Source organism: Tiliqua scincoides, chromosome 4 (assembly GCF_035046505.1).
Source record: "Tiliqua scincoides isolate rTilSci1 chromosome 4, rTilSci1.hap2, whole genome shotgun sequence".
Taxonomy (NCBI): domain Eukaryota; kingdom Metazoa; phylum Chordata; class Lepidosauria; order Squamata; family Scincidae; genus Tiliqua; species Tiliqua scincoides.
The window spans coordinates 139,407,936-139,433,676 of NC_089824.1; the positions used below are offsets into that span (position 1 = coordinate 139,407,936).

General features: G+C 42.8%; 1 protein-coding gene across 3 annotated transcripts; it reads left to right on the plus strand.

Moving 5' to 3' along the window:
- Positions 1 to 437: 437 nt before the first annotated feature.
- MCOLN3 (mucolipin TRP cation channel 3) lies at positions 438 to 25,658 on the plus strand. Of its 3 annotated transcripts, none has more exons than XM_066623486.1 (14): positions 438 to 567; positions 4,792 to 5,021; positions 7,024 to 7,191; positions 7,789 to 7,942; positions 8,994 to 9,078; positions 9,156 to 9,252; positions 11,651 to 11,750; positions 12,925 to 13,037; positions 15,713 to 15,862; positions 17,162 to 17,263; positions 17,381 to 17,503; positions 19,673 to 19,879; positions 20,968 to 21,098; positions 24,553 to 25,658. In XM_066623486.1, exons 2-14 carry the CDS (start codon positions 4,794 to 4,796, stop codon positions 24,557 to 24,559), a joined length of 1,665 nt encoding a protein of 554 aa, XP_066479583.1. In that variant the 5' UTR covers positions 438 to 567; positions 4,792 to 4,793; the 3' UTR covers positions 24,560 to 25,658. The 3 variants fall into 3 exon arrangements, with proteins under 3 accessions (XP_066479583.1, XP_066479582.1, XP_066479584.1); XM_066623485.1 differs by lacking the exon at positions 438 to 567 and adding an exon at positions 2,709 to 3,035; XM_066623487.1 differs by lacking the exons at positions 438 to 567; positions 19,673 to 19,879 and adding an exon at positions 2,709 to 3,035.
- Positions 25,659 to 25,741: the final 83 nt, after the last annotated feature.

Genomic DNA, 25,741 nt, shown 5'->3' on the forward strand with positions numbered 1-25,741 from the left:
CGCACAATAACTACAATAAGGACAGCAAAAGCAAGGGTAACAAATAAATGTGTGCAAAATGAGAGGAGAAGCATCAAAGCCCCATGAATGCGAGGGTGGGCAAACTGCTGGCTCAGGGTGGCCCCCCTCCAGCTATGGGCCTGCTGCAGGGCCCACTCACAGGGAAAAGGAGGACACTGCGGTTCTTTTCCAGGGCAGGAGGTTGAAAAAGAGGACACGTCCTGGAAATAGAGGGCGCCTGGGTCAGATGGGGACCTAGGGCGGACTTTGGCCTGGAGGCTGCGCCCCCCTCAAAGCCGAGCAGGTCTGCTGCCCTACTGCACTCCGGGAGCTGAAGGCGGACCGCGTGGTCTGTGCCGGGAGGCGGAGGTTGCTGCAATAGACGCCGGCTGGAGTCACGTGGCGCTTCTTCCCCCGCCGCTGTTGCAGTCGCCGTGTCGAGGCAGCCCGCGTCGCTCCAGTCCTGCCCGCGGGGCTGGTGGGGACGCGCCTTCGAGCCCCTGCGCGGCGAGAGCCCCGCGCGCCCGGTCATGAGCTGAGGCCGGCTGGTCCCCGGGGGCGCCGCAGGTGAGTCTCCCCCGCCCGGGCGTCAGGTGTCTCCCTGCGGCGGTGCTGCGAAGCCCGGGTCCCCTGGCGGGGCTGAAGCGCAGCGGGGAGGGCGCAGTGGCCGGGGGGCGCACAGCCCCCCCAGGGCGCTGCTCCTCTCGGCGTCCCTGGGAAGGTCAGTCTGGGTGCCGGGGGTGGGGAGACCCCCGAGGAGGGCAGCGAGAGAGACCCGGGGGAGACTTCTCGCTGCTGCAGCCCGTGGAACCCGGGCAGGGGACCCAGGTGGGCGAGCGCTTGCAAACACGAACCCACCTCAGTCCCATTATCCTATCGATTGGTCCCGAATGGGACGATGAGCTGCCCGCGGGACCCTGCTGGCCCCACCGTTTCCAGCGCGCTTGAGAGGGCTAGGGCAACGCGATGAGAAACACTCTGTGCATGCTCAGAGACACTGCTGGTATCACATCACATATGTCAGGGCTGATAGCAGACATGGGAAGTAAGCTTTGGAGTTAAACGTTCAGGAACACTGACTTGAAAGAAGACCATGCCATATTCCCACTATCTGATTAAAGACTTAATCAAATGAATTGATTGATTGATCAAACTCAATTAATAAAATGACTTATAATCTCTTGATGTATCAATCTGTTAGTTTTGAAGGGGAAAAGCCCCCTTTCACTGTTTTGGAGGGTGTGGGTATATGTTGTGTCAGGCACCACCTTAAGAGAGGCATTGCCTCCTCTGTAAGAGTGAAAGGGCAATGCCTCTAGAAAGATGGCACCAAGTCTTATTTTTATTAAGAATGTTTGTATCTGCTAATATGATTATTTCTCAAAGAACATTAAATTGGGGGCAGGGGGCTTTTGAATCTGTTTAAAAGAGTTTACGCAACCGATGGATTAAAGGTCGCAGCTATAATGGATTCAGAATGAAATAGTCCAGTCAATGGGCTACCTTGACCTCAAATCATTTTAGGTGATGCCAATTCTAATTGGCCTTTCTATAAAGTCATTTATGCACTCGTGACTCCATGTTGGGAGTGCTGATGCTCCCCAATAGTTATAGATTTGAGAAGTTCCTCTAGGAAATACAATCAAAGTTGCATTATTGCTAGGGCAGTAAGACATCTTTTAAAGGCTGTCTTGCATGGAGTGTTGTGTCATACATGTTCCTGCTATGTGCACAGGAGAGAGAGGTATCATGTGACACTCTTACAGTGATTTTGGTTCCAATAGCTTTAGCATGTGTGGCAAATGACAGATGACACAAGCTGGATGTTTGCCAGTACAAATATATGATTTTGTGCAAGTACAGATGTGACTTTTTATGTCAAAAAGGTTTTTTAAGGCATGAGCGATAGACAACTTCTGACTTCAGCAGTTCACTTTTGGCAATATGAAAGTGCAAAAATACGACGTATGTCTATAAAATAACGAGACTGTTATTCCACCTAGTAAACAAAGCAGTCAGAACCGGTTATAACTGCATACATAGTAACCTTGAACATGTCTGAACCTGCATGACAAGCAGCAACACTCTAAGACGTTCAGTTGATTGTGAGTTGCCATTTAGTTTGGTTGTGTTTTCTGTAGAGTGCTGAAAAAATGCTAAGTTTAAAAGAGCAAAAAGAACAAAAGAGCAAAAGAAAAAGAGCAAAAGAGCAAAAGAAAGAGCAAAAGAGCAAAAGAAAGAGCAAAAGAGCAAAAGAGCAAAAGAAAAAATGCTAAGTTTAAAAGAGCAAAAAGAACAAAAGAGCAAAAAGAACAAAAGAGCAAAAGAGCAAAAAAAGCAAAAAGAGCAAAAAGTCGCAAGGAATGTTGTGTTGACATTCTGCAGTGACTTGATGCAGATCCAAACCTATTTCATAAAGTAATCACTTGTGATGAGACCTGGATCTTCCAGTACGATCTTGAAACCAAAAGACAGTCAATGCACTGGAAAACACCATCATCACCAAGAATGAAAAAAGCTCGTCCAAGCAAGTCAAAGCAATGCTCATTGTTTTTTTTTTTTTTATATCAAGGGTGTAATTTTGGAAGAATGGGTTCCAGGAGGCACAACAGTTAACCAGCATTATTATAAGAAAGTTTTGAAAAAGCTGGAAGAGTCAGGAAGAAACGGCCGCAACTGTGGAAAAATGGTTTCATTCTTCACCAGGACAATGCGCCTGCTCACACAGCACTTTCTGTGAAGCAGTTTTTGACCGATGATCACATTATTACACTTGAACATCCTCCATATTCGCCTGATTTAGCACCTTGCGACTTTTATCTTTTCCCAAAAGTTAAATAAGTGCTTAAAGGGACACATTTTGAGTCAGTTGATACTATAAAGAAGAAAACGGCAGATATGTTGAAACAACTGACAGAAATGGATTTGCTGCATGCCTTCGACCAGTGGAAAACAAGACTATAGCAGTGTATTAGTGCAAATGGGGAGTATATTGAAGGGGACAAATATTAAATTTGTAATACCAATAAATAAGGGTGAGTTATTTAATCAGTCTCATTATTTAATAGACATACCTCGCATGCCTTATCTGTATCTCTTGTTATGGACCTTGGAATGGCAATTAGGGAATGGCAATTCAGCTGCTACTACTTTAAAGGAGTAGGATTTTGTTTTCCAAATGGAGTGTTTTTCATGTTCTCTGATGACAGCAAATGACCCCAGGTTTATTAGGGCAGTGTGTTATGAGGAAGATAACCTAACTCTGTGTATTTTTATCTGCTGAAAGCTACAATTCCTCTTCTTCCTGCTTACCTGGGAGAAAGTACCATTGAACTTAATGGAACTTACTTCTGAGCAATAATGCCTAGGATTGGGTTGCACCTGAAATTTGCACAAGGCAGCCTGCTACCAATACAGCTCTTGGTGTATTGTGGTCACGTCTGCAGTTCAAACACTGAATAATTCACATGCTCTGTCCAAGAGAAAGGGGAGAGGGAGCTGGAGGCTAGGTGCATCAAGCCTTCTATGACTTTTGCATTAAAAGCAGAGCAAACTAAGTGCTGAATTGAGGCGGTGTTTCCAAATTTTTTTATTTTTAACCATGTAGTATGTTTTCTGGACTCAGTAGCCACACAAAGGGCCCCTGACCGGTGCCCCTGACAAGGAGCATCTGGAGAACTCAAAATCTTGTTTGCTATTTTGTGACATTTTATTTGGTCCTAACAAAGGTATAACCTTTCTGTGGCTCACATTAATGGTCACAGAAATAAATTGCAGTGACTAAAATATACCAGATTGTGTGGGGGAGGACTTTTTCATTAGTATCATACAGATGGTCATCTTGATAACAATTAGTATTTAATGTCATATAAAAACTGCATCTCTTGGATTATATGGAGGTGTGAGGAATAGAGCCTGTTTTCTGCCCTTCTGATAAGATTTAAGAAAGTGTTTGCAAATCTTTTATTGTTTTAATCTTCCCATATATCCAAAACTCTAATAAGGAAAAATGCTGTGAACTGCATAAACTATTGCTCTTGTGGAAAATATTTCCTTTGTTTGTCTCTAAAAATATGCCTCCTGTGAATGACATGGGAACTGTGGGTGAATGACTTTTCCTCCTACTCTTAACAGATTTATTCTTCTGTGCTGTGTTTATTTAATGACTTACAGCTTGGGGCCCAATCCTATCCAATTTTCCAGTGCTGGTGTTGCTGTGCCAATGGGGTATGCACTGCTTCCTGTGATGGGAAGGCAGTCACAGAGGCCTCCTCAAGGTATGGGAACATTTGTTCCCTGATATCGGAGCTGCATTGCGGTTACACCAGTGCTGGAAAATTGGATAGAATTGGGCCCTTTAATCTTTTGAGTTACCTGACATGTGCAGTGGGTAAGTACATTATATATTGAATCTCTGGCCCACTTCATATTTATAGTCTGTAATCTGCCAACAACAACAACAACAACAGTATTTATATACTGCTTTTCAACTAAATGTTCACAAAGCGGTTTACAGAGAAAAATCAAATAACTAAATGGCTCCCTGTCCCAAAAGGGCTCACAATCTAAAAAGATGCAAAAAGAATACCAGCAGACAGCCACTAAAACAGACAGTGCTGGGGTGAGGTGGGCCAGTTACTCTCTGGTGTAAAGGTGCCACCAGTCCTTTCTTTCAGTCTTGCCCATGCTCATGTTTTAGATGTACTCATAACCACAAATGCAAAAGTTTCTGTTAGTCATTCAAGGGCTGCTCATGTCTCTTTTGCTCAACAAGTGTTTTTTATATTCCAGCAATGGAAAACCCTGAAGTGGTTGTGAGCAGCTGCAGTTCTCATGATGATGATAATCTTTACAGCTACAAGCGACGCCCTTCCATGTGTCAGGAATTGCTTCTGGAAGACCAACTGAGAAGGAAGCTTAAGTTTTTCTTCATGAACCCCTGTGAAAAATTCTGGGCTCGGGGAAGAAAGCCTTGGAAACTTGGGATACAACTTTTGAAAATTGCAATGGTTACCATCCAGGTGAGACTGGGGAAAACTTTGCATATACTGTAGTTTTCTTCTTCTGTTTGTTTTATTCAACAGTCTTTTGTTCTTAGAACACATATGTTGAAGAAGTTAGTGCAGCTGGTCATCTCTGATTTAATGTTTTCTCTTATTTGAGAAATACTGTACATTTCCACAACTATTATAAATAGTAACTGAAATGTTGAAACCTTTTTAAAAAGGGTTGATTGGAAATATTTAAACATTGACACTTAAACAATAAATGGGAAATGATCTAAATGTTGTCCTATCATGAATGTTTGGAGATAAATTACTGACTCCAGATACTCAGATGCTGATATCTGAAACCAATGTTATAGTTCCTATTCCATCTTCAGTTTTGTGGATCCTCATCAAGGTAATGGGCAAAATAATTTCTATAGGCAGTAGAGAGTAAAAGTTGTTAAATGTGAAGTTATGGTATATTTATTGCCTGCATTTGGGCAGTGCATGTACCTCTTATAAATGCACATTGTCCGGCAACTGGAAAGGAAAATCCAATAAATGATGTCCAATAAATAAAGAATAAACTAATATCGCACTATGTTTCTTCACTGAGCAGTGTCAGAGGACTACTGTGTACCTGTGACATGAATGTCTGCCCTTCCATGCTAAATTACAATTGTAGAAAAAGAACAGGGGAGTTTCTGGATGGGGAGGGGTTGAAATGGGAGAGTGCAGAGCATAACAGCACCAGATCCTAATGCTGTTCCTTTTTTCCTTTCCCTTAATCTCCTTGGATTTGCACCAGCAAAAAAGCTGGCACAGATCCAAGGAAACTTGGAGTCTTGGAGGTCAAGGAAACCAAGAGTCTTGCCCTAGGGCTGCGGTTTTCAAACTCTCCGGGAGTTTGAAACTCGTAGTAAGTCTTGGCGGGGGGGGAGGCAGCGATGCAATCCCCAGGATCGCGTTGCTCAGGGGGCTGCAGGGACTGGGGTGCACCCTCCAGTCCCTGCAGCAGCTGTCCCTGTGTGCGGGGAGCCCTGCGTGAGGGAAAGGGAGAGTGCAGCGATCTGCTCTGCCTCCGCAAAAGTGGAAGCGGAGCGCGATCGCCCCACTCTCCCTTTCCCTGACCTGGGGCACCCTGCAGGGACGGCTGCTGTAGGGACTGGAGGGTGCACCCCAGTCCCCGCAGCCCCGTCAGAAGGGAAAGCAGAGCGATCGTGCTCCGCTTCCGGTTTTGCGGAGCAGGGCGCGATTGCTCCGCTTTCCCTTTTCCTGACCTGGGGAGCTCTGCCGAAGGTTGCACAGGGCTCCCCGCACCCTTGGGAGGCTGCAGGAGGCTTGGGCAAGTGCACCCAAGCCCCCGCAGCCCGCCTGAGTGGCGCAATCCTGCGGATCGCGCCGCTGCTTTCCCCCTGTCTCCTGGCTGCCCCCACCCCTTAAGGGGGCAGAGGCCAGGACCCACAGGCTGGGGTGTTGCGACGCCCCAGTTTGAATACCACTGCCCTAGGGTAAGGGAACAAAAGTTCCCCAACCTCAAGGAGACCTCTGTGACTGCTGCTCCCCCCGAAGGACACAACATGTGCTGTGCTCCTTTGGTGTGGCTACATGGATAGTGGGGGATTTAGGGCCCAGTCCTATCCAACTTTCCAGCAGTGTTGCAGGCATGCCAGTGGGGTATGTGCTGCAACCTGTGGTGGGGGGACAGTCACGGAGGCCTCCTCAAGGTAAGGGAATATTTGTTTCTTTTCCTCATGGCTGCATTGCAGCTGCATCAGTGCTGGAAAGTTGGATAGAACTGGACCCTTAGTTAGGACTGGGCCATAACCATAACAACACACTTGCTGTGGCTGCTGATAATGAGTTCCATTCATAAAACCTCCCATATTGGATAGCTTTATCTTTAGCTATAGTTGGTCACACATGGGAGAGTAGATAAATTGGGGAGAATTGTGCATTTTTTTAAGCTGCTAAAGCCTACATTTAGCCTAGGACCTAAAAACTAACAGTCTTTTTTTGTGGCTATTAATTTCAGCTGGTGGTTTTTGGGTTAAGCAACCAAATGGTGGTTGCATTTAAAGAAGAAAATACAGTGACTTTTAAGCATCTCTTCCTGAAAGGCTATACAGACAGAATGGATGATACCTATGCAGTGTACACACAAATGGATGTCTATGATCAGATCTACTTTGCAATAAACCAGGTAAGTTTTTAGTAGTCTCTATATTAGAAGTGCACACATCATACACAAGGATGAAGTCATCCATTAAACTGAAATCACATTTTAAAACTCAAACTGCTACTGTAAAAATTCAGCTGTAGATATTAATTGAACAGAACTGAATAGTAGATGGACAAATAAATATAAAGAAAACTGTTTCCTGTCATTAATCAGGAATAAAAATAGGGTTTGAATTGTTGCTTTTCTGTTGTGGAATGTGGTTTCTATGGAATTTGGTTCAGTGGGCTGAAGAAATTGTCCATGTTTGTCCTAAGTATTTTTTTGGGGAAAGGCAGATTTAACATGCTATTATGTGTTGTCCATACAATTATAACTGTGGCTGCAATCCTGTCCACATTTTCCTGGGAGAAAGTCCCATTGAACACAATAGGGCTTACTTCTGAGTAGACATGCCTAGGTTTGTACCCTGAATCCCGTAAACATTCCAAATCTGACTAAAGAGACAGCCCTAAAGCGGTCTGCCCAGGTAACCTTTAAATGTGGTCTGCTAATGTTGATCTGAATGTTAATGTTCTCAGATGCCCTAGTAGCACTAACTAGCTGTTGTTTTTGGTTTAGTATTTACAGCTGCGAACCATATCTGTGGGAAACCATGCCTATGAAAAGAAAGGAGCAGAAGAGACAGCTATGGCAATATGCCAGTACTTCTACAAGCGAGGAACCATCTCGCCTGGAAATGATACTTTTGATATTGATCCAGAAATTGAAACTGGTGACATTCTTAACTACTCAAATCTTTGTGTGTGTGCTAGAAGAAAGTTGATACGAGTTTGAAAAACTGTCAATAATATATAGCACCAAGTATTTTCCTTTAGTATCACATCAGTGTAGACTTCTGAGATGCATAGAGCACCAGTCATATGTATGCCTATGCACAAGGAAATTGTTTTATGAAAAGAAAAACCTGGATACTTGAAGTAAGGAATTTTTTGAACTGTGGCCATGTAGCATATTATATGTCAAGTATGATTGTACAAGAGGTGAAATTTGCTTCTTCGTCCCTACAGGAAGTGAAGTGTCTTTTTTTTTTTTTTTGAAAGAGAAATTGTGCATTGAAAAGCAGTAAATATTCTCAATAATAATGGTGATAATACATAATGTGGAGTATCTCACCAACTTCACAAAGCAGACATCAGTCATATAATCTGAACTGAATTTGGTGATCTACACTGCAGCAGCAGCTTCAGTCTTTGATCCTATCATACACTTTTTGAACAATCCTAAATTGGAGGTCAGGAGAGGGTTTCAGAACTACCTATCTTAACTTCCACTAATTAGTACTGAAGTTGGCATCAGAGACACATTTCTAAAGGCTTGAATATACGTATTGGGTAAAGCATTAGGGGATGAGTATCTATGATCTTTTATGGGAGCATGATTTGAAGGCACTTCTATGGTTCCTAGTCCTTAACTAGTTAATATACCTTTATCAAAGTATTTCTGATTTGTAAACATTGGCTCAAAAACATATTCAGGTTTTGAGGAGCTAATACTTTTCTTGGGGGAACTCCTCTGGACTGGCAAAGATTCTTTGACTTGTCCAGAACACACATTTGCTATACAGCAACACATATTTGAAATTCAAAGAACCTGGTTGCTTTTTCTTGCAAGTGAAACTGTGAGCAAAGTTTTTATAACCTGTGGTAGAGCCACTGGGAGCCAATTCTGGCCCAAGAGGTCACCAGTTGTCAATTCTAGATCCTTCTTTACCTTGTGAGATGCTGAATACTGCCACATAGACTAGGTCTATCTTCTTCTTGCAGAATGTTTTTACGTAGAGCCAATGCTGCCCTTGAAAAATGGAACCCTGAGGAAGAATCCTTTCAACTTTACTCTTGACTTTCATAGGTGAGGTGGACTATCAGCTGCTTGTGTGCTTGCATGTTGTGGGTAATGGTGAAGTAAAATTCCACACTGTCTTCCAGACTTGTGACTGTGCAACTCACATTCAAACTGAAGGCCATTAATCTCCAGACGGTTCGTCACCATGAGCTCCCAGATTGCTATGATTTCACTCTGAGAGTAAGTAGCAGTTAAAGAATCTTACTGTAGCACACCAATAGGTAATTTTTCTGAAGGGCCATCTTAAGGAGGAGATGGGTCTAGTAGCATAGCTAGAGTGGGGGCAAAACAGTAAGTTCTGCAGGCGCTCCAAAGCACTGTGTAAGCGGCCCCTCCCACTCACTGTCAGAGCTGTTCCTGGCAGTGATCGCAATGCACAGATGTTCAGTGAGCACCTCTATGTTGTTGTCACTGCCTGGAATGGCTCCAGTGTTAGTGGGAGGGGCTGCTTACACTGCAAATTGTGGTGCCTGTGGTGCTTACCGTTTTGCCCCTCCCCCAAGCTACACTATTGGATGGGTTAGGACTCCAGCAACATAATTTCAAAGCGAATTGCTGGTGTATCCCATCATCACAGTTGCTGCATCTTATGTTAGCAGCAAGAAGGTGGTAGATGGGGCCTGTTAAGGGCTAGACATGTTCCTTTATACACTGTTCCTTGGCCCTGGGGTATAGTGTCAATTCATATATATACTCTGGAGACCACAAGCCTATTTTATTTATTCACATATGTTCTGGGGTCTATTAGCATTTGCTAATAGCATTTACCCACTGAGATTCAGTCTCTGATTTGGTGCTTTTCCCTCCTGTCTGCTGTCAATCAGATGCCACATCCTGTTGGTTCCTCCTGTCTGTGGAGCAGGAACTAGGGATTTGTAGTTCTTGACAGAGCATGGGAAGGGACAGTTCTCTGGTTGTCAAACTACAAGTCATAAAATTTCCAATATAAGTTTGCTGTACGCTAGAGGAAGGCCTCTAGAAAAGCGTTTCTCAAACTTTGAGGGAGCTTTACTCCCTCAGTAATTTTTTGCAGGGAAGGGGCTAAGGCAGCAGTGTGAGTCCCAGGATCGCGTTGTTAAGGGGATCAAGGGGAGGTGCTTTCCACTTTGAACGATGTAGGACGGCAGCAGGCTGCAGGAGGTGCGGGGAGCCCTGCGCAGCCCTCCACAGCGCTCCCAGACTCTTGGAATCTGCAATAAAAGTGGGCGCAAAGCACTTATGTTTTGCAGGTTTAAAAGCACTTCTGCTTTTATTGCAGATTCCAAGAGTCGGGGAGCGCTGCTGAGAGTTGCATAGGGCTCCCTGCACCTCCTGCAGCTTGCTGCAGCCCTACATCATTCAAAGTAAGTGAAAAGCACCCCCCTCACCCCCCCTTAGCAACGTGATCCTGGGGTTTGTGTTGCTGCCTCCCTCCCCTTCCCCCGCCCCTTAAAGGGATGGGGGAAGTGTTACACGAACTAGTGGGTCGTGACCCACCAGTTTGAGAACCACTGCTCTAGATCAGCTTCTCACTGTGCATAATGTTTGCTCTATTTAACACAGGTTCTGATTGGCTCCAGAAAAATCTCACTGTTTTGAAACCTCATCTAGATATATGGAAATAGGTTTGCATAAGCAACCTCAGATGAATATGAGAGTTCAGTCTGGCTGGGCCCCACTGGACCCTGGTAAAGTGCACACATTCTCACTGCTGGTACCAGGCTGAGGACCTTTAGGCAAACCCTGCACTCGACCTCCAAAGGCACCTCCCACCAGCCCTATGATAGGGTATGAGTGTGATCACTGTTACCAGTACCAAGGATTGGCTTGACTTGGTGGGTCCCCTAATGGGTGTAGACCAGTGGTGTCCAAACCCCAGTCCTGGGACTGCTTACAGCTCTCAAGGACTCCCAGTCCAGCCCATGGGGAGCCCCCAGTCTCCAATGAGCCTCTGGCCTTCCAGAGACTTGCTGGAGCCCGCGCTGGCATGACACAACTGCTCTCAGCCTGACAGCCAACTGTTTGACCCTTCATGTGAGCTGTGGAATGAGGGCTCCCTCCTCTGCTTACTGTTTCACGTCTGTGATGCAGCAATGGCAGCGAATGAAAGGCCGACCTTGCTTCTTGCAAGGCCTTTTGTAGGCCTTGAGCTATTGCAAGACCTTCATTCATTCATATAAGTTCCATCTCTAATATATTTATGTAAACTTATTCAATTTTGAAATGTAAATTCTTTTTTTTCCCTGGCCCCTGACACAGTGTCATAGAGATGATGTGGCCCTCCTGCCAAAAAGTTTGGACACCCCTGGTATAGACCGTCAGCTTTTCTGACCATCCTCTAATGCTCATTCCTCTCACTGCTTGCTTAAGCCCTGCACATACGGCATCATATATATCCCCTCAATTTTTGAATTGCAGCTATTTTCTTTGGTTTTAATTTAACTGTTTGAGAGCAAAAGCTTGAGAAAAAGTCTTTTTAACACAATTTCCTTGCTGGAAGAATACTATTCAGACCAAGTCTCTCTTAATGGCATGCCAATATAATGTGTGACCTCCTAGCTTACAGTATAAATATAACTACTATTTCTTTCCCTCACAGATAATCTTTGATAACAAAGCACATAGTGGAAGAATTAAAATAAGTCTAGACAATGATATTGCCATCAAGGAATGTAAAGATTGGCATGTTTCTGGGTCAAGTAAGTATTCGGGTCATTTTGCCCCCGTCATAGCATAGAAAACTTGCCTTTTTCGCGTGTGCTATGTTCTATAGCATGGCAGGGGACAGGATTGGATCCCTAGTCTTTTTACTGAGACTTTTAAAGAAATGTGAAATCTCTTGTCAAAGGTCATTTTAATTTTGATAATTTGTGGCACCTTCTTGCAGTGGTGGTCCGGGCCACAGTGCTGCCGCCTCTGTCATGTGATGGAGGTCTTCTGAGGTGATGTTTTAAGGACCTCCAGAGGCTTTAGAAAAGGCTTTATCCTTTTGCCCAGTACTGCCGACTGCTATTAGGGTTGGGAAAGGCCTGTCTGACTCCACGGAAAGCCAGTACCAGTCAGTGTGTTGACATTACTGAGCTAGATGGACTAATGGTCTGATTCACAGTAAGGTAGCTTCACTTGTTCACAGTAAGGTTAAAAACAGCAATGTGCTACTGATTGTCTGCCAACACCTCACCTGAAGTAAGACTGCATCCCAGTCTATATATACCACAAAAATTATCACTCTCAGGCTGGAGATAGATGATATGGTGTGTGGCCACTGCCAAAATCAGCTAGCCAATGTTTCCTCTGAGTCTATCCTGGCAGCATTTAACAACGCAAAATGTATGATGCCATGTCATCTCACTGCAACATCACCCACCTTAACTAGAAGCAACCAATCAAGTAGGACAGGGAGATTCTCTGTGCAATTGTGACTTGTCATATGTTTTATACTATAAATGCTATGCAGGAGAGTGGAGGTGGTAATGCATTTTTTTTTCAAGGCACAGCCATATATGCAGAATGTCTGGTTTTGGCCATAGAGATCCTCTAACGGAGGTTTTTGTCTTACTCCACCAACTACTAACATCAGTTGTGATAGATATCTCAGTGGAGGCTTATGTTTCATGAACATTAAGACATAGTCTCTCAGGTTCACTGGAAACTTTGGCCATTCCAAACTGAGTATCAGTGAACATTATAAATCTCCTCTCCACGGCAGCCAGCTTTCCTTATGGGAAGGAGACTTTTGTCCAGGTAATACTGTTGTAATTTCACAAGTAACATTTTGTCTATACATGCACGAATGAACATGCATGAATCAAGGGAAGGAAGCAACCAGCGTGTATATAAAAATACTAACTGTGGATACTTTTTCTTTTCCAGTACAGAAGAATACCCATTATATGATGATCTTTGATGCCTTTGTCATATTGACATGTCTAGCATCATTGATTCTATGCACACGATCTGTGATTAAGGGAATTCGTCTACAGAGGGTGAGTTTTAAGTGTCTCAGTGTTGTTACATAGAATTATGTTACACTATAGGGTTAATTCTTACAATGCCACCTGTGATACACTCCCAGCAGGTGGGGATTGGAAGAGTACAGCTGGATGAGAGGCTGGTTCAGACCAGGAGCAGCACATGGTGATAGGAGTGGAAGGCACATGTTGCTTGAAAACCCAGGGAAAGGCATAGACTCAGAGTGGTTGCTTCAGAGCGTATACAGCTGAAAGTGCACCTCTCTCCAGCACTGACAGCCCAATCCATTCTAAACTGCCGCCAATGCAGACATGCCAAGGAGGTACTTGTTGCATCCTATGGTGGTGGGGGGCAGTTGAAGAGGTGGTTTAAGGGCACGAACCCCCAAATTTGTCAGTATGAGGGTCACATAGTATGTTTCACACATTTTTGCAGGCTGAAAAAAAAGTTTTATAAATTAATGAATGAAATTTAAATGAATGAATGTTTTACTTGGATTGTTTTTTTGTAACCAACATGATATGATTCAGAACAAAAGAGAACTGTGACAATTACAAAGCAACAATGCAGTGCTTAACCCCTGCTAACTGGGTAAGAGGCACTTTTTCAAGTGGGTGCTCCTCTTTTTAGCAGGGAGAGAGTCACTGGCCCACCTCACCCCAGCAGTGTCTTTTCTGGTGGCTGTCTGCTGGTGTTCTTTTTCATCTTTTTAGATTGTGAGCCCTTTTGGGACAGGGAGCCATTCATTATTTGATTTTTCTCTGTAAACCGCTTTGTGAACTTTTTGGTTGAAAAGAGGTATATAAATACTGTTGTTGTTATTGTTATTGCAGAAATAATATAACTGAGATATGATATATAAGGAGTAAAAATTAGCAAATGCTCTGACAAAAGTTGCTGGGGGTCAGCTAAAATCTTGTGGCGGGCCGGATGTGCCACCCGGGCCAAACTTTTAACTTGCCCTGGGAAGAGTTTACATAGTCCTTATGGGGGTCCTTTGTCCTACATCAGCTATTCTGCTCCCCTGTTCCTTCCTCTGCCTGCCTGCCCGCCCTCACCTTAACTTTTACTGGCTTACAATGACCTGGCTGCTGGCCCATGTGCATAAATGCTGTGCTGCACAGACCAACGGCTGAACCAGTAGAATATGCACTGGCTTTGATAGCCAGAGGGAAAAAGAGTCTGGCAAGACTGTGGTAATATCCAGAGGTAAACAATCCTTTTCGGGTCCATACGCTTGCTCTTGTGAGGAGAATGTTCACTATAGACAGGCAGAGGGAGATTAAAAAAAAACCCCAGTTATTAGCACACCGATAGAAGTCTATGAGGATGTATTCAAATGGCAAGGATTTCTCCCAGTAGCATACAAAATGCAACTGCAGGACTATGTAGTACCTGTGATACATGCCATGAGAAATGTTCCACAAGCCTTAAGGACTATAGGAAGAGCTATAAAAGTTAACAGCAGCAGGCATTATCAAACAGAGGAACTGACTGTCTGGGTTCACTCTCTAGTAATTGTTAAGAAGAAAGAAACTGCACATAAATCCCAAAGAAAAACATGAGGGACCATTTCTATCTATCTATAAGAAATAAAATATTATCAAAAGCAGTAGGGGCCAAATTCTTTAGCAAACTGGATGCATCATCTGGATTTTGGCAGAGACACTGCACAAAGATAGTTTTGCATACACCCCAAAATCTGTATCTTTAACAAACCTTTTGGAAAATTCCATTTTTAAAGATTGTCCTTTGACCTTTGTTCAGCACCTGCATTCCTCAACCGCACTATAGACCAGATGCTAGAAGGTGTAGTAACATACACTGATGACATCATAATTTGGGGAAGTATCACAAAAGAAAGTCCATGAAAGACTTAAGAGAGTACTGGGTGCAAGGGCCATTTCCAAAGAATTGGAAGTGAAGCAAAGCAAGATGTCAGTTTGAAACAATGTGACATACCTACGTGAAAGATTAATGTCTGATAGAAACTTTCCAGATGAAACAAAGATACAAACCACTGTGCATATGCGTTACAAACCACTAGGGTTCGTGTCACCCGGTGCACACCATCAGTTTTTTGACAATTGACAGGGCATGCTGTGCTGTTGGTGGGGGCTCACATCCCCTAGTGGGTCTACTAATATATTACCCTCCTCCAAACTCCGGCGGCACACCTGCATACCATTCATGGCACACTAGTGTACCATGGCACAGTGGTTGAAAATGGCTGGCCTAGAGACTAATCAAGACTATGAGCTCATGTTTCAATATTCTAAGAGTTAATAAAGAGGCTCTGTTGTTCATAACTGGCTTTGTCCTTTCTAGAATGCAACAGATACTACCTAAGAAAGTATTATTGCAACTTCTACCCCTGCTAATTGGGTAACTACCCCTGCTAATTGGGTAAGAGGCACTTTTTCAAGTGGGTGCTCCTTTTTTTAGCAGGGGGAGAGTAACTGGCCCACCTCACCCCAGCACTGTCTGTTCTAGTGGCTGTCTGCTGGTATTCCTTTGCACCTTTTTAGATTGTGAGCCCTTTTGGGACAGAGAGCCATTTAGTTATTTGATTTTTCTCTGTAAACCGCTTTGTGAACTTTTAGTTGAAAAGCGGTATATAAATACTGTTGATAATAATAATAATAATAATAATTTCTCAATTGCAATTTTTCTTTTCCCTTCACCTTAGGAATTTGTGTCCTTTTTTTTACACCATCATAAGAAAGAAGTATCCTTCAGTGATCAGATGGAATTCGTTAATGGATGGTATATCATGATTATTGTTAGTGATGTGCTAACCATCATTGGCTCAACACTAAAGATGGAAATACAGGCTAAGGTGAGTTGTTTGCATGCTGGAAGAGAAACAAGATAGCTTTTCCAATCCAGCTTTTTATTCTTCTCTGAAACTTCTTCTGTCTGAGTTGGCCTTCAATATAGGGGCGTTCTAGATGAATTTTTTTTTAATGGTGCATGTGCTGCACCACACACACAGCCCAATCCCCTTCTGCAATGAGTGCAGGTAGGATGCAAGTTCCATTGGCACACATTGCTGCAAAGCAGCCGTAAAGCACTCTGTGGCAGTGAAGGCCACCAGCACACCTGTGAGAAGGCCAGAGCCATCCCACATGTGCTGGCGGATCAACAGAGACCCACTAGTGGAAGTAGGCTTGTGCAGGGGGGTGGGATGGGGCAGGGGAGGGCAGAGAGAGGAGTTGCAGGGTGAGGGTTAGTGGAATGGGGCAGTGACAGGGAGGGCAGATCAGTCCTGGGATGGGATTGGTGACGATGCTTATTATTATTATTATTACCCCGCCTTTCTCCCTGGAGGGACTCAAGGCGGCTTACAACAAAGGTTAAAACAAATTAAAAAACATAATTTAAAAACAGATAAATCAGATTTTAAACAACATATTAAACATATTAAACAACATCTGTTAAACATATTAACAACAGATAAAACAGATAAAAAACAGATAAAAGCATATTAGCAATGTATCATAAAAACAGTAGTCAGATAAAAAGTAGTCAGGTAAAAGAGCATAGAGCAGCATATCATAGAAGGATCAGGCCTGTAACCAGGTTTTTAAAAAGATATTAACAGATGTTAAAAAGATGTTTTAAAGGCCAGGAACTCAGAAGGCTTGTCTAAACAGAAGGGGCTTCAGGCCTCGCCAAAAAGATTCAAGAGATGGAGCAGTTCTTAAGTCAAGGGGAAGGGAATTCCATAGTGTTGGTGCCACTACTGAGAAGGCCCTATTTCTTGCCACCGCCCCACGTACCTCCCTAGGCAGCAGCACTTGTAAAAAGTCCTTCTCTGATGACCTAAGAGGACGAGCCGGATTGTACGGGTGTAGGCGATCTTTAAGATACCCTGGTCCAGAGAAGTATCGGACTTTAAAGGTCAAAACCAGCACCTTGAATTGGGCCCGGAAACAAATGGGCAGCCAATGCATCCGCTGCTGCATACTACATTCCATCCTCTTTCCTGGGTCTGATCCACTGACATGGATCAACTTGGACTTGCGCCACCAATATCGCTAGCACATGTTTGAGTTGACTCATAACAGCTGCTGGGTCTGTACATCTAGAAAGTGGCTGATCCCCTTTCAGATTTTCTTTCTTGTTTTTCTTACAGAGTCTAACGAGCTATGATGTCTGCAGTATCCTCTTAGGAACCTCCACCATGCTTGTGTGGCTTGGAGTGATTCGCTACCTAGGTTTCTTTCAGAAGTACAATGTAAGGATCTCCTGGGATCTCTGTGCTATTGGTATTTATTTTGTTTTATGCTAGAACCTGACTGCACTGATGCCTAGCTGAAATCTAATGAACAACTTTGCATTTTTTTTTTTACAGCTGCTTATTTTAACACTACGTGCAGCATTGCCCAATGTCATTCGTTTTTGCTGTTGTGCTGCTATGATTTATCTGGGCTATTGTTTCTGTGGGTGGATTGTGCTGGGCCCATATCATGTTAAGGTACTGTATGAGTTAAAGTCCTGCATCTACATGTTTCGAATTCTTGTAAATTTTATGTTTTTCCCTAAAGATATTTACAATGGCAGGAGATATGTATGCTGATAGTGTATCTGTAGGGGCTGATGACTCCTTGTCTACCCACAAGCATGAATATGCCTCTGTACGTGTGGGCAGTACCACATTTGAACAACCCTGTAGAAGTAACAACTATTACTAAATAGGGGTGTGTGCTGAGAAATATTTCATTTCAGAGCCTTGTTCAGTTTGGGAGCTTCCACGTTCAGTTTACTCCTTGCCCTATTCATTTTGAAATCTGTTTGGAATGTCCAGATTCATTTTTGGAACCCTGTTTTTTTCTAACAGGATTTTTTTCTCCACTCTCTTGTCTTTTGCCACCATCTGTGTCAGCTGTAGGTAGAGCTTTAGTGTGCAGCTGCCTCCTGGCATGCAACATCTTGAATACCCAACAGCTTTTCCTGGATACAGGCAGCAGAGAAAGACAAGTTAAAGTAAGAGAGTTTCTTTTTGCTTAAAAAGAAATATAAACGAGTGGGTAAGGAACAGGGTTCCAAACCATAAGCTCCATTTGTACTCATTCATACCCACTTGTGCACTATCAGATTCATTTGAAATGAATGGAACCCAAACTGAACAGGCCCTATTTGGTCTCAGGTCCATTTGTCAAAAACAGCTTCACACATGCATGCACACACCCCCCCCGCTACTTACCTTCTGGTTTTGAGAATGCCTGTACTGATCTGGGTTGAGGCTACGGATACTTTGCAATTCTGTGAGAGTACAGAAAAGGTGCAAAATGTGGTATTGTGAACAGACTTCTGCTTCTTGAGATTCTCAACTTTCATTTACGAGGGGGAAAAAAACAAATTTCTGGTCCTTATCACTGTAACAAAATATTTTAAAATACGTAATTCAGATAATACTGAAAGAAGTTTAAGAAGTGAGAGAAGAGACTAGGGTTTGTATGGTTAGGGGTGGTGAGCTTCCTCAAATAATAATAATAATAATAATACAGGTATTTATATTTATATACTGCCTTTCTTGGTCGTCAGATTTCTCCTCAGACTTTATTCAAGGCGGTTTACAAAGACAGGCTGTTCTAAATTCCCGTAGGAATTTTTACAATTGAAGAAAGGTTCTATCTTTCAAGAACCACAACATTTCAGATGGATCTTTCTGATCTGGTATCACATTCTGGCCTCCAGTTTCCTCCCACGCAAGCTGACAAGCAGCTCCTTCATCTCTCACATGGAGGGCAGCCAAGACACTTCTTTGCTCACGCCAGAGGGCAGGTGGAATAACTCGGCTCATCAGCTGCTTCAAGATCTCACCATTAAAGGTGCCGGTGGCCTTGAACAGGCGACCTGCAGATGTTATCTTCAGGCAAATGGAGGCTCTACCCTCTAGACCAGACCTCCTGCCTCCTCAAACATATGAAACTGCCTTGTTTTAAGTCAGAGAATTACTACCATGTCTATCTATCTAGACATGTTACTTTGAGAGACCATCAGGGAGCTCTGATAGGGTCTCTCCACTGCCTCAGGCTTTGCCAACCTTGCTGATATCCTTTAATTAGAGATACTAGGAATTGAATCTTGTACCTGTTGCATGAAAAGCATTCTGCCAATGAGCCATAGTCCCTATAGCTCTTTGTCCTTCCCCCAGGACTAGCAGACATAAAATAAATTATGCAAAGTAAGAAATAGGTCAATTTGAATAATTAGTACAGGTTGCAGAATGTTAATTATTTTTACAGCAGAGTGCCCTCATCTGTGTTGTGAATCAGCTGTTCCAATGCTAATGCTCTAGGCATGGCTGGTACCAGAGGTCAATCTGGTCAGACACTCATCAAAGGCCCATGTCCCTCAGAGGCTCTTCTGACCAGGCTGACCCCGGAATCCACAGCAGTGGGAGCAGTGATAGTGTCCAGTGCAACAGTCACAGGGGTAGGTGTAGTGCTCCACCAGGGGCTAGTGCTGGACTTTACCATAAGTCCCCAGTAACCTGGCACTGACATTGATTCTAGTACTCAAGAGTGAAAATGGTCCCTAAAGTAAATTGTGTCTTTGAAGTAAACAGGTCTGTTGAAAGCAATAAGAAGATCTTATAAATAACTGGTTTTGTTTTTGTTTTTGGCCCATTCTCTTGAAGTTCCGTTCCTTGAACATGGTTTCTGAATGTCTGTTCTCTTTGATAAATGGAGATGACATGTTTGCCACATTTGCAAAAATGCAGCAGAAAAGCTACTTGGTTTGGTTATTTAGTCGGATCTACCTCTACTCTTTCATCAGCCTGTTCATCTACATGGTGCTGAGTCTCTTCATTGCCCTTATTACAGATACATATGAAACAGTTAAGGTATGCATGGGCCTTATAATTTTGGGTTTTCTTTTTTGGAAAGAACATATGTTTAAAATACTTTTATATCCGGGTGGGAACTTCAGAAATCTAGCTTTAAGCATCTTCAGATTATTTCCCCCAATCTATTTTATAAAGATTAAAGGTAGCCATGGAACCTGACAGTGGGATCATATTAAAGCTCCAACAATTTTTGGAGAACTCAGTTTTTTGTTTATAATGTGATGTGACATTTATCTTAGTTCCAGTTGTTAAACAGATCCTAATTTATTTCAGGAAGAGACTTAAACTGACAGATATTCTTGGTCCATAGTTTTAAGGATTAAGAGGGGTGCCATTTACATGTTTTCCTAGCTAGATGGGAGCTGCCTACTTATGTATTTATTTAAAATATTTATATTCCACCTTTTCGCATCCACTAGGGAGGTGCTCAAAGTGGCTAACAACATACTAAAATGATAAAAAAAAGATAAAATAAAAAAGGAATTCAGCAAATAAAAAACAAAAGCAAGACACAGCATCAGCCAAACCAAGCAAGAACAGAACTGCATAACGAACAAAAAACTCAAGTAGAATCTTAAGTGTTTTTGTAGTAGAGTATAGGATAATATATAGTATAGTAGAACATTGTTGAATATTTAATAGCAGAATAATGTTTACTTAGGTTCCAAAACCTAAACAGGAACATTTTCAGTCTCAGCCAGAGCAGGGGTAGTGATGGAGTCTTATGTCCAAGGGCAGAAAGTTCCATAATCTCAGTGCCACTGCATGTAAATTATCCCAACCAGCAAGGCTGATTGTATGGGTTCTTTCCACAGAATTGGCACTCTGAGATTTATGCACTGCAGCTGCTGGGATGGCAAAATGTCCTAGGCCAATTCCATACCTGGTACAGTAAAATCCACTGTGTAAAACAGGGTTGATGTAGTGCAAATAGTTGCTAGGGTGAATGCCCATGGGTGGCTTTTACTTCTTTCCATCTTCAAGGTCTAGTGTGGTGTGATGGGCTGTGTTAAGCTTGGATGTGGGAGACTCATATTTGGAATTGCATTTACGTAAAGTTTTTTTGATATGAAAATGTTTTTTAGCATTTCCAGCAAGAAGGTTTTCCAGAGACAGAACTTCATGCATTTATAGCACAATGCAAAGATTTACCAAGTTCTGGAAGATATAGATTAGAAGAGGAGGGTCCTATAACAATCTTCTGCTGTTGTAAAAGGTTAGTTACTGAGTTTGTACCTGGTAACATTTGCACAATCTGTTCCAATACATATCACTCATAGCTTGTGCACTCTGCACTTGATACAGTATTCCATTCTGGCTTTAGATACATGTTTGGTTCCAGGTGGTGAACTTTTACAATACCTTTCTTTCCAGGCCTGAGGCCATATCTCCTATGCATTTATCAGGTCTTTTAATTTTTGGTAATCTCATTGTGCATGTATCTACCTACTCGCCTATATGTAGATACTTGCCTATATGTAGATATATGTAGGTGCTATATGTAGCCTATAGTAACCAAAAATTTTTGCCAAGTAATCAAGCTCCAATTATCACTTTGCCTTATCTCCAGGTCAATCAGAGGGCAGAGCTTTGTTTCTTGGGAGTCATTAGAAGCAATGCAGAGATTAGTTTGTATAGTAACTTCCCTGGGAAATTCCAGCCAAAGTTAACCTCTCCACTGCTCCATTTCACAAATGCTGTTCTGTTTTGCTAAATGCAAGCCTTTAGCAGAGATCTGTTTTTTGAAACATCAGGATGGGAATCCTCCTTTCCACCTGAAGCAGGCTACAATTCAGTGCACCTGTTGCGAGCTGCGTTGTGCCCAGGCCGCTCCGGAACAGCTCCGCTCCGCTGCTGGAGCTCCGCCAACGGCTTGGCACGCAGGAAGCTGCACAGCAGTTTTCGTTTCTGTGCCTCAAGGCCAAGCACTATCACCCTTGGCGAGAAAAAAGACTCAAAGGCAGAAGTTCTCCACCACACTCCTCCTTTACTATGTACAGATATTTACAGAGTCCAAATAGTACAAACGGTACACGATCCACTGTTCCAACCAACGTAGCCTCCGGCTCACAATGCTCTGCTTCTCCCACACTCTTTGCTTGCCCCTGCTGGAACTTATACTTCTTACATCCAATCAGGGTGCAGGAAATACTGCACAGTCATGCTGACTGTGCAGGTGCTGCCACACGCTTACACACACTCACATGAAGTCACCTGATGCATGTCACCAGATATTGCATCAGCATGAGGCTCCCAGGATGCTGTGCTGCTCTGGTATGGCCAAGGCTTCAGGCCTGTTACTATGCAGCCAGCAAATTGTCAGGACTGAGGATCAACCCGCGACACACCCTTACTTAAGAATAACACCCATGGAAAGCAGTAAAAAGCAACCCTTTTACTACTTCTGAGTAAAAAGGGTTGCAAATATATGCAGCTGCATCTCTCTTCTGTGAATTGAATTGCACACTCCCAGTTATGGGTTGTATGTTGTACATAGAGCTTCTGGCTTAACACACCATACACCTTAAAGGTGGATTTGATTCATGGTTCTGCAGTGGTTCCCAACCTTTTTCACTTGCACATCCCTTGGCAGCCCATTTCCATAAATTGTACCCGTCATATTAGCAAAATGTTTGTAATTAATAATACAAGCCCTCATCTCCTCTATATGAAAGCCCAGACTTCATATATGTATCACAGTGTTTTCTCTTTTTATCTGTTTGAAGAACAGAAGACTCTGCCTTTGCACTGTTTTGCACCAGAAGTGAGCTGAGAAATTCTGGGTGATTGATGACTTTCCATATTATGTTTCAGCTTTTTTACTGTGCTGGTTTTCAATCACTGGTTCATAGATGAATTGATGACCAAAAACTAGCTATTGGTGGGGCTTTCACAGCCAACTAGCTACCTTCCTTCCTGCCTTGCTGGCCCTGCCAGCACAATGCTTGCTGGCATTTTGGAGCATGACCTGCCTTTTTCTGCCATTATGCCATTCTTTTTCAAATACCCCTAAAGGTCCTGTTGAGTGCTCCTGGTAGTACATGAATCCCAGGTTAGGAACCACTTTTCTACTGGTATGTTGTTTACAGTGCACGGATAGTGTTTACAAAAAGGTGGTGAAGACCAGAATTTAAAAAGAATAAAAATGTATTTTATGATCTTTTACTATGATTTTAATAATTTAGGGACTGTACAGTTCTTAGGTAACAATTAGTGGTAAGTTATTTTTCAGGATCTGGCTCAGGTAAAGTCACTTATCCGAGGGTCATAGAAAATTCCATGATTTTTTTTTTTTGCTCAAAACCTGCGCTTGACTTATCTGAGATCGACTTATAGGCGGGTATCTGGATGAGGGGGTTGCATGTGGTCCACAACAATTCCAATGTTTGCCTCAGTGTTCTGCAGGCTGCTAAAGGTTGGGAGCCACTGCACTGGATGAAATAGAAGATTAAGTTTACACTTTAATAATTATAAAATTAAGGCAGGGGTTCTTAACTTGGGGGTCTGTGAACCAGGTGCCAAAAATTATGTATATGTGTTTATGTGCATTTGGGGGGGGGGGTCCATAGATTTCATCAGATTCTCAAAGGGTTCCCTAGCTTGATCCTTAGTATCAACTTCAAAGCTAGCTGTGTTACAGCCCAATCTTGAGCTGCCTGGCATGCAGGGCTGCCATGGTGCCAAAAATGGCTGCTGCGGCATCCTGAGGCCAACCAGGCAGCTGCCAGCAGCTTCTTGGGAGATAGAGACATTTGTCCTCTTCCCCTGCATAAGGGAAGTAGCCCTGCAATGGGGCTACTCGACTCTGAGGCGGCTGCTTAGCTTGCGCAGAAACAAGAAGCCTTTTGTTGGGCTACATAGCCCAACATGGGGCTCTGGATCCAGTGAAGCTTCATATGGAGCTCGTGGCAGTTGATCGCCACCTCCAACTGGTGCTGTTCCAGCGTGGGTCAGCTCCAGCGCTGGGCTGACTCTAACCTCCACAGATGTGCCTTACAGCATGTTTGCGATAGTGCATGCCAGAGGTGAGCTCGCGTGCACTGCATAGGATTGAGCCCTTAGTCTGTAGCAGCAATTAACAACTAAGTTTTGTGGCACATTATTTAAGATCAACAAATGTATAAGCAGAAAACACACACATGCACAGTAGGTATCGTGAAAAAACCAGCAGAGTTGTGTGTTTTTTAACTCAAGAGTTTTTCAGCAGAGTATAATTTAAAAAAAAAACAGCTGAGTCAGAGGAAATGCAAAATATCTAGTCTCATGGTAGGCTTAAGAACACATAAAAGACACCAGATCACTTCCCCCTTTCCTGCAGCCTCCTTTACTGCTTTCTCCTTTTGGACTTGCACTAGTCTAGTGAAATAGCTAGCACAAGTCCAAGGAGACCCATTGTGGGTCTAGAAGCTTATAGAGGTGTAAGGGGATTTAAGCTTCCTAATCCCCCCCCCCAGATACAGTACACCCATTTTTTTATGCAGCTGCACCAGCAAGTGGGGGGAAGGATAGGATTGGGCTCTAAGTTTTGTTTATAAAGCACAGAATCTTGATTTTTGTTTAGCTCTGCGTTTTCTGTAGACTTACATAACATATTTGTCCTTTTTCTATACAACAAACCTTTATTAGGCATATAGTTTTACAACTAATATCTTTGTCCTTTTTCCTTTAAGGTCCTAACAAATACTGACCAAGAATTTTTGGACTGCACACTCACCGTGGACACTAAACCAAATAGTCAACTAGGAGAATTTTTGCACAGGAGGCACAATACTTTAATGTCTTTGCAGCATTTTAACATAGAACTTGAATCTTGGCTGGAGCCTTTGTTCCAATACTTGAGTTTCAATTCCCTTATAACGCACACATTAGAACTGCAATGGAAAGCAAAGGAAAGCTGCCTGTGGTAGTAGCGTTACTGCATGCTAGTTTATTACAATCTTAGCTGTACAGGCAAATTGTATGGATAACTATCCACAATAACTTCAGCACTTTGCTTTTCCAAAAGTTGGAAAGCTCAAAGCTTTACAGTTCTCTCTGCTGTTGTAAACACAGAACACAGTTTGATGCCCAGGTTTTCACTGTGATTCAAACGAACTTCAAAGCTTCAGGCCCTACTGGCTGACAGTAATTTGATAGTCTTCTAATCAGAGAGGACAGAGAAGCCAGCACTATAACACAATGAAAGGCAGTTAAATGCCCTGGTTTTCCTCATACAGTTTCACAGCACTGACCAACAATGTAAAGGAAAATTAGGTGGGAAAGATGTGAGTGCATACACTAATTTTGGGAAGGCCTTAAATTTGTAGTACAAATTTAGTGTAGTATGCAAATCAATGCATTTTTCAAGCCTCTGTATTAAACAGATGCTGACAGTTCGCAGTAATGTAAAAATGTATAGTACACAGAAGTTCTATGAGAAACAGTCCTTAACTTTTCAGTGACTTGTGTTAGATCTTAGAACTGCTAAACAGTGGTCCAAAACTTTGATGTGGAACCTAACTTTTATAGATGCCTTATTTGCTATACTGCATTTACTTAGAAAGCAGATGTGAAAAATAAAGGAAATCTATTTTTTAGATTTTTAAAAATTTCAGATGGAAAAGCAATGATCATGAAAGAGTACTGAATGAGCAGCATTTTTACGTACTGTGTACAAACTTCAGAAAACATTAAGTATGTTATTTGTTTGCATTTTGTAGGAAGATGCTATTGTGGATATTGTATCAGTCTTTCAAGTTAACACTGACATTAAAAATAAAGATCTATTTAACCAGAATTTTCTCATTATTACCATAGTACTTCTGGAAAGGTTTGATGTGGTCATGTGTCTTAAATGGGTGTACCAGGGCTTGTTTTGTG